Here is a 9,625-nt window from a genome sequence, read left to right on the forward strand (position 1 = left end):
ACCACAAAAAAATTTTATTCTATACAAAATAATTAAAAAATGGCTTAAAAGATGTTAGGAATACTATAAAAATTTGTAATGTCCTAATGATTTAAGACATTAAAGAAATACTCTACGTAGTCAATAATAATTTAGAAATTAAAGAAAATATATTTTTATCATGTATTTACCTAAATTACTAGAATATTATAAATTTTTATAGTATTCCTAACATCTTTTAAGTCATTTTTTAAAATTATTTTGTATAGAATAAAATATTTTTTGTAGTATAATTTAAATAAATTTATTAAAAAAATTTATTAAAAAATATTCATGAGTAAATTATGAGTAATTTAAATTTGGTTAATTCGAATTATTATGTGCAGCATGTGTGTAATTTGAATCAGATTGATTCAAATTAGTGGATGTATGTATGTGTTTAATTTGAATTAGTGTGATTCGAATTACATAGAGATAAAATTTAAATTAAGATGTTTCGAACTACATAAAAATGTCTCTTGATTAATTTGTGAATCAATTTTTAATTTGGGTGATTCATATAAATTTTTCCACCCCTTGGTATATACCAGTGATTTACCCAAATAAATAGATTAGTTAATTAGGTGCATCTATCAGTTTTCAGTTATGATAGATGATGGACTCAATGTGAATAACGACAAATTGAGATGGAGGAATCAAAGGGCTAATAATTGAGTTGAGTCCCAGTGACAGTGTGCCGTTTAGCCTTTTCTTTTCTTAATTTCTTCCAATTCAACGCTCCCGACAACTGCTAACGAAAGTACACGCTAACACACACATACACACACCCCTACACGCTTTCCCTCCTCATCCTCTCTCTCTCTCTCTCTCTCTCTTGCCCATTTTAGATCTCAGACTCAACCTTCGTGCTTACTTTCGGTATTTCCATTTTCCCCCCTCTTTTTAATTCACTTCCTTTTTTTTTATCTTATTTATGTTATAAATTGCGATTAATTAATTAAAGCGGGTTTAATTCTGTTCAGGCGTAGCTCAAAGAGAAGCATCGGTGTTGTTCGGTTTCTATGGCTGCTCCACCGGCTAGAGCTCGCGCCGATTACGATTACCTAATAAAGCTTCTCCTCATCGGCGACAGCGGTAAGATTTCTATGCCGATTTCACCTGTTGATTTGTATATTTGCTGCGCCATTAGCTATGTTTTCTGATTTTTCATTTTCTCTACTTATTTGGTGAAAGGGAATGCGAAGATCTTAGGGTTTTTCTTATTGCTTCTGGCTTGCCACGCATTTTGTATGCTAGTATGTAACCCTTGCAAGACTTGGAGCTTTGTAAATTGAATCACGACTGTACTCTCTAATTTTATTCGTGCTCTTATTTAGCTTCAGTGATTAATGGATGCAGTATCTGTTAGGAATTGAAATTGAACTAACTGGTAGTTGCACAATATGGTTGTGTTTAGGCTTTGCTAGATTGGCAATGGTATTTAACATTGGTGATGCTATTGGAGATTCATGTATAATTTGTTTTTTATTCATGTTTGGGGATTCATGTTGTACGGTGTACTTGAGTCTCATTTCATATTCACATTGGCAGGTGTTGGTAAAAGTTGCCTTCTATTGCGTTTCTCGGATGGGTCTTTTACAACTAGTTTTATCACTACCATTGGGTAGGTTTTTCTTGCTTCATCCCATTTACTTTTCACCTGCTCTTTTTGGTCTCTATATATTTTTAGATTTAGTAACAGCTACTAAGTTCTGTGGCATCCTGTTTGTTAGATGGTAGTTAGGCTGGTGGGTGATTCTGTTAGTTTATTATATCTTATTGATGATGAATGCTCTAATTAGTGACTATATATAGCTCTCAGAACTCAGGTTATTGAGCTAACAAAGACGGGAAATTCCAACCGGCCTAACTATCATTTAAGTTCTAACATATCCAACTGAAGTTGCTAACTAAAAATGTATGGTCCAAGTTCCTAATTTAAGAGCCTGTAATGCTTAGATGACTCTGATCTTACTAGCACTGGTTATTTTTCTTTAGCATTGATTTCAAAATAAGGACTATAGAGCTTGATGGCAAGCGAATCAAATTGCAAATATGGGATACAGCTGGTCAAGAGCGATTTAGAACTATTACAACTGGTTAGTATATCAAATTCACAGTTTTCTTTTTGTTTCATTAGCATAACTAGATCTAGAAGTTTAGATTGTTTAGTGCAAACTTTATCAGTCTTAAAATTTTCTATATATAATGTTTACTTGTTAGTTTCCATGATGTTGCTATTAAATAATGTATGTGCCTACATTTTTGTCTGTTTTGTTCTTCCAAACTGGACAGTAAATCTGAGTTGTATATTTGATTTTTTTTCATGTCCTGAACAACATTTGTTATCAATTTTCTGCCTAAACCCTTGTGATATTGTTAATTATTTAGAGGCTTATAGCCCTTTACTTTTGGAATTCGCAAAGAGTCAAAACACAATTTATTAAAGACATGAGACGCTTCTTCTGAGAAGCTACCTTCTGTGTGGGGGATGGGAGAAATGTAAAACAGATAGGTGACAGAATAAGCCAGATGTCTAGAGGAATTGTATTATCTTGGATATTGATATTACTGATGACTGACGAGTACGATAGATTTCCCAGTCTTCTCAAGTTTGCTTAATCATTTCAAAAAGCTAGTCAGCTTTTGACCTGGTTCAGTTGCAGAAATTTAAATGTTGTCATTCTATTTAAGTGTATGTTAAATGATGATCAATATTCAATAGACATGATTTGGTGGTCTTAGGTTCTTTCCGAAATTGCTGGTTTCATTTGGATGAAGCGCTTTTTATTAGACCGTGGTTTCCAGATTGTTTCCAGCAATGTCCTTGGAAAGTTATGGGCGTTAATATATATAGGTGTCAATCGTCATTGTCCCCACTGTTTGTCTTGCATGTTTAATCAAGATTCAAGATAAACTCCTATAATTTTTTTTCTTTTAAAAAAACTATGAATATACTAGTATATTGTATGATATTGCTTTATCTTTCAGGTTTACAAATTCTGTTACCATTTCAAACATGTAAATTGTTAAGCTTCTCTCACGAGTATTTATCCTTCTTTTACAGCCTATTATCGTGGAGCTATGGGTATTCTGCTTGTGTATGATGTCACAGATGAGTCATCTTTTAACAGTAATTTTCCTGACTCTAGGCTTTTAGTTTTAAGTTAACTGTCATGCATATTTTGTTATTTACCCCACGTACTACATCTCCTCAAGTATGTGTGTTTTTTATCCAAACCTCGAGAGAATCACACTATAAATGCTAGTTGTTGTGATTGGAGAGCCTTAAGCCATTTAAACTTAGCTGAATCCCATGCTTCTGATGCAAAACTCAAATCTCTTGCAATGCAATTGGATCCCAACAATATGGCATGCAATGCATCCCCAATAGCCTTGTGAGCTGGCCATGCACTAGCCCCTTGACTAGTCTTGGTGAACATCACAATGCTGGCATCACCATCTCTGCTGCTTGATTGGCTGAGAGCTGATAGATATGGTTGAAGGTTTTGATACCTATAGATACAAAGTCTGGCTGGGAGAACTGCACCACAAAAGGCCCAAGGTAGTCATTGTGATTGGAGAGTTCAGGAGCACTAATACCCCCTCCTCCCCTTACACGTGCACACACAAAAAAATTCCCATACTTTCAAGGTCTTTTTATGCCTTAGTGGAATGCCCTATTGTTTTCACTTAACCCAATTCTTCAACTTGACAACTTGCAATGGGTTTTAAGTTCTTTTTTTGTGATAGTTAGACTCATTTCATCTTGTGTCCAGATATCAGGAATTGGATTCGTAACATTGAGCAGCACGCTTCTGACAATGTGAACAAGATACTGGTGGGTAACAAGGCTGATATGGATGAAAGCAAACGGGTATGTCCTTGCTTGCTGTCACTCTACCCTTGCCATTTTTTGGGTGTGCATGCACCCCTTTCTATATATGGATTTCTGGCTTTTCATGATGCCCAATAATATTTTTCTTAGGCTGTGCCTACTTCTAAGGGTCAAGCTCTTGCAGATGAATATGGCATCAAGTTCTTTGAGACTGTAAGTGGCACTCACTACTCTAATTGAATTTCCATTATCCTTGATCTAGTAACACTAAGAGTATGCTTGTACAGAGTGCAAAAACTAATTTGAATGTGGAGGAGGTTTTCTTTTCGATAGCTCGGGATATCAAACAAAGACTTGCAGATACGGACTCAAAATCTGAGGTTTTGTTTTGAACTTTTTTTTGCTAGTTATTGTGGGTTACCTTGTGACCATTCTCAAATCAAATCGGTCTTATTCTCATCTATTTGATTAAATAGGAGACTTCATGGTTGCATTTAGTCTTGTTATTAAACACATCTCTTCATTTTTCCTCATAAATTTTCATTTTGATCTATGCAGCCCCAGACAATCAAGATTAACCAAGCAGATCAAGGATCAGGGGCTGCTCAGGCCGCCCAAAAATCTGCTTGCTGTGGTTAACGGAGAGCTCAGAGGCACAAATTAGACTTGGAAATTTAATTTTGTCAATGACTAAGTCATTAGTGCTTGTATTATTATTTTAGAATTAACTACTCATTGGTGTGAATGGTAGATCTTCCCTATGTTGGGTTTGGGAAATTAATTATGTGAATCTGTTGCTGCTTAAATTCTTTCTTTTCTGAGGAGCTCCAAATACACATCGATGCCATCTAACATCTATATGAAGTCTACCTTTTGTACTTGGAACTTTCTTCTAGGCATTACGCTTGAGAGAAGCTTGGATATTGTAGGTTGCACCAGCTTTGTTTAAATAGTCTAAAGCTTTTGTACAAGTATAACATGACATAAAAAACTTTGTGCATTCAACAGTAAGCATGGCCCGATCAACATCTATTTTCCATGGAGTGATTGCAAAATTAATCAAAAGGATCTAGCTTCTGAAGCACTTGTATGTATTTGCACCCTTAAGTACAAAAGTTCTACACCGTGAACAATCACGAAACCGAAGACTCAATAGAAAATGCATTTCTCTAATGCATGCCACTATTGATTTATTCTAATTAGAGAACATATATGTAAAAGAAGTTAGCTAGGAGAAAAATAGGAAAATGATTCAAACAAATAAAATAGAATATGATTGATAAATTCCAATTTTAGAGTTTATCTTGTGTTGAATTCAGTAGATTTTCTTAACTTATCTTACATTTATTCAATGAAATAGCATGATTTTGTGAATTTCTCATAATTTGTGATTAAGAGTGAAAACATGTTTTTTAAACCTTTACTTTGCTAAATTTAATTCACTTTAATTCTATTCGATGCCTTGATGTGTTTGATGAAGTGATTTCAGGTTTAGAAGGCAAAGCTTGGGTTGAAGGAATGAAGAAAAAGTATGTAAAAGTGGAGAATTTATGAAGAAATGAAATTTGGAAATCTGCCCAGTTCCGCGTATGTGTGGGTCAAAGTTTTCATCAAGTGATGCGTACGCGTGACAAACAACACGTGACCAACTTAAAGAAACACGTTGGGGGCAATTTCTGAGCTCATTGAGGCCCAAATCCAACTCAATTCTGAAGTATTTGAGGTCAAATTCAAGAAGGAACAAGGGAGAAGCAATTAGGGCAGCTTAGAAACATGTTTTAGGGTAGTTTTCTAGAGAGAAAAACTCCATCTTCTCTCTAGAATTAGGATAGATTTAGGTTAATCTCTCTTAAATTTAGGGTTTAATTCTTATTTTCAATTAGTTTTCTTTACAATTTCTTGTTCCTACACCTTTGTTTTTTTAGTTTACATTGTTAATTTTCCTTTTATGTCACTTTTATATGTTATGAACTATTGTTGCTTTTAATTTCTTTTAATGCAATTTGATGTTTTATGTTTCTTTGATGTTTGTTTGAGTTAGTGTTACTATTTTCTTGCATATGGTAATCTTAGATTTTATTGATCTTGTAATTTAATATGCTTTTCTTTTTATACACACTAAGTGTTTGATAAAAAGTTTGACTTAGTTTTAGAGTAGATTTTGAGAATTCTTGGCATGGATGAGAAATTAGGCTATCTTGAGTCATTAATACCTAACTTGGGTTGGTGATCTAGAGTTGTTATTCAATCTTGTTTCCATTAACATTACTTATGGATTGGGGTTAACTAGGCATATTTGACTTTCTTCCGATGCGAAGATAACGTAATATGCTTAACTCTTGGTAATTATTGTGCTATGATTAAGGACTAGGATAGAAAACTTTGATTCTCAATCCTTGCCATGAATGTCTCTTTAGTAATTGTTATCTTTAGTTGTTTCCTCTATTTTATTGTCATTTAAATTCTTGCCTTTTTATCAACCCACCCCGTGAATCTTATAACAATAATTGAACACTCGATTGTAATTCCTAGGGAGAACGACCCAAGAGTAATACTCTCGGTTATTTTTATTGGGTTGAACTTGTGACAACCAAACTAAACTTTGATGGAGAATCCATTGTTGGTCTAGACTATGCTTGCAACGAAGAGATTCTTTTTATTGAGGAATTCTAGACCGGCATAAAATTCTTATCATCAAGTTTTTAGCGCCGTTGCCGGAGAATTGCAATGTGTGCTTGTTATTGGTTATTGTTCATATGTGAATATTGTGAATAATTTACTTTTGGATTGTTTGTTTGTTTTTGCTAGTTTTAGAAGTTTGTTTTTTTTTTGTTTCTTAACCGTTTTTGTTTTTGTTTCCCTTTTTACTATGAATTCTCATCCCTTTGACTATAAGTTCGGTTACAATTATGTTGTAGAGAATGAAACCTTCAATGAGGGATCACATTATGGGAATGAAAATCAAGTTATGGAGGAGCCACATGCTTATAGGAAAACTTCATGGCAACAACCTCCTCCGATCTCTTATGGTTACAATCCACCCCATAATGTACACAATTATGACCCAACTCCTCAAAACATTGTTGTCAATCTTACTCACAAGCCACATCATACCACCAAACACCTCCATATGATCCTAACACATACCCACCATACCAACCACCATATGAGCCATATGAACCATACCTAGAGCCACCACCATTCCAACACCAATACTCCCAATGACCACCAATTCCATATACACCACCTGAAGACTCTCACCAATATGAACCACATTCTAACTATGACACCTTTCTCCAAAATAATGAACCATCTCTTCCACCACCGCCTTCATTGGATGAAGTTCTCCAACCTTTAATGCAAGAATAAAGAGAGCTTCTTTCTGTTCTCCAAAGGCGAGAAGAAGTCCTCCAAAAGATGGCTACTATAGCCGAAGTGGTAAAGCACTTAATCTCATTGCGCTCATGCAATTAAGACACTCCCATTGACGAATGTGGAAGACTAGCTGAGGAGTGTAATGAGAAAGGGAACATGGAGCTTCAAGGTGAAGAAGAGGAGTTGGAGTACGAATTACAACAGGGAGAGGTAGTTGAGATCATTGGTATTGAAGAAGTGGTTGGAGAATTGAGAAAAATTGATCAAGAAGTAAATTTCATCATTAATGATTTTTTGTCCACACTTACCAACCCCCTTGATGATCTTGTTGAGCCTTCCCCCATTGAATTTGAATTTGATGTTGAGGTAGATTTCACTCAACCTCCAAAATATGATTTAAGTGATGGGGAAGAGCTAGAAGAAGTTGGTGAGGAAGCATTTAAACTTGAGAAAGCTTGGCAAGAGGTAGAGCTTGAAGAATATTGTCAAGTGGTGAAGGCCCTTCAAAGAGGACAGACGGGAGTGAAAATTGCCTTGTCAAGACCGTTGAAAGCATCTCTCCCTAGGTTACCATCATCCATTATATCATTCAAGCGGGTAAAATTCATCTCTCTTAGTTTTCTTATGCCGCTTGAATATGGTTTGCTAGAAACGGATGGTCAACTTAGGATGCTTTGTAGGTTGAAGAGTAGAAGAGAGATGATTAGTGGTTGGCATTGTAAATCAAGGTTCATTAAGGTTGAAGCTTCAAGGTCTAAGTGCAAAGGTTGGTATAGTTCTCAACTGATAGGGTCTAGAAGGATGTTTGGATGTTGGTATGAGAATTTTGAAGTGAGCTTACCACCTAGAGAGAATTATGATGATCAACTTGAAAATGGGTGTAAGAATAAGGTTTGGGATCCCGGATTATTACATGAGGATCAACTTTAGGAGCTCATAGCTTGTTCGGAACTCCATCAAGGCTTGGTGCAATCAATTAGTAATCTTGGAGCATTTTGGAGATCCCAACATTGTTGGAAGTTCAGGGATAAATTCAATCACAAGCTTCCTTGATTAGAGCTCTCCATAAGTTCAACTTAAGGACAATAAATAAAAGTGCTAAGTGGGAGATACCCTACCATGGTAAACTCTTTCTATTTTCTCTTTGTATATAGTTGATGAATAAATTGAGTTTCCATTGTTAGGTACTTTCTTTTTCTATATCATTCTTGTATATGTTACTATTCTATGTTAGTTTGCATAGTTAGATTTGTGTTTTAAGTTGCATATTTGAATAGTTAATAAACTTCTCTTGAATTGCTTTTTGTTTTGTATTGCATGTTTAAATATTTTGTTAATTTTGGAGTTTGGCTATATTGAAAAAAAGGGCCTCCTGCATATGCGTGACCAATGCGTACGCGTGACCCCCTGAATCTAAGCATGCTAGGATCGTTCATGGACTGTGCCATCGCGCGGTCCAGACAGTGAGTTGTGCATGTAGCGTGTGGGAGTTGTGCGTGTAGCACAAATTCTTCTCACGCGTACGCATGACCCATGCGTATGCGTCACCTTCTTTTTCCCCTTGTCATGCCTACGCCTGCCAGACGCGTACGCATTGCATCCCATTCTCCCATGTCACGTGTACGCGTGACCCACGCCTACGCTGACCACCCCTGTTCGCACACACTTCTTTTCTTCTCTTCTCTCCATTTCTTTCATTTTTTTCTCTTCACTTCTCCTTTTTTCTTTCTTTCAACCACCATTTACCACCCACCATCATCTCCTTTAGTTAGTTAGTTACTTAGTTAGTTAGTTGGTGAATTAGTTAGTTAGTTTAATTTTCTGTTTTGGTGGTAAGTGTTGGATTATTAACCTTGTTTGCTGTTTATTGCTGCTGATTACTGACTTGATGCTATTTTAGCATTTTGTTGCTATTATGCATTGTTGGATTTCTTTGTTGAGGTTATATTTTGTTGCTTGGTATTGAGTTCTTCATGCTTAATATTTGTAAATACCAAGTACTTGTAAATTGTCTTCAAAGCATTCTAAAATTTTTGAATTGCATGTTTTGGCCACCATGTAATTTAAATTCTTTAACCACGATGAGGCAATTGTATGTAGTTGATGCATTTTTTGTTAGGTGATGCTTGTTTATGATTGATCTTTATTTACGTCACCTAATTCATGCATCGAGATTGAGAAATTGTGAAATTGGATCGTAAGCTTACCTAGTGACATCTTTTTGAGCTTTCTAAGCTTTGTAAACCATGCTTGCTATGTGATAGATTTCAACATCTATCTCTATTTTCCTAAGTTGCATAGCACCTATGTTCCACCTTTTATGTCAATTAGGTGATGCAAACTAAACTTCAAAGTGTACCATTGATTGATGTGTGAATTTCATATTTCATTTGT

The 9,625-nt window shown here is 35.3% G+C and overlaps 1 protein-coding gene across 1 annotated transcript; it reads left to right on the plus strand.

Annotated features, from left to right (window-relative positions):
- Positions 1–723: 723 nt before the first annotated feature.
- Positions 724–4,806, plus strand: LOC107493307 (ras-related protein RABE1a). The gene is made up of 9 exons (XM_052263210.1): positions 724–897; positions 1,002–1,113; positions 1,570–1,642; positions 2,017–2,117; positions 3,086–3,151; positions 3,798–3,895; positions 4,007–4,069; positions 4,144–4,236; positions 4,415–4,806. The coding sequence occupies exons 2-9, from the start codon at positions 1,041–1,043 to the stop codon at positions 4,493–4,495; spliced, it is 648 nt and encodes a 215-aa protein (XP_052119170.1). The 5' UTR covers positions 724–897; positions 1,002–1,040; the 3' UTR covers positions 4,496–4,806.
- The last annotated feature ends 4,819 nt before the right edge of the window (positions 4,807–9,625 follow it).

Source organism: Arachis duranensis, chromosome 6 (genome assembly GCF_000817695.3).
Source record: "Arachis duranensis cultivar V14167 chromosome 6, aradu.V14167.gnm2.J7QH, whole genome shotgun sequence".
Classification (NCBI taxonomy): Eukaryota; Viridiplantae; Streptophyta; class Magnoliopsida; order Fabales; family Fabaceae; genus Arachis; species Arachis duranensis.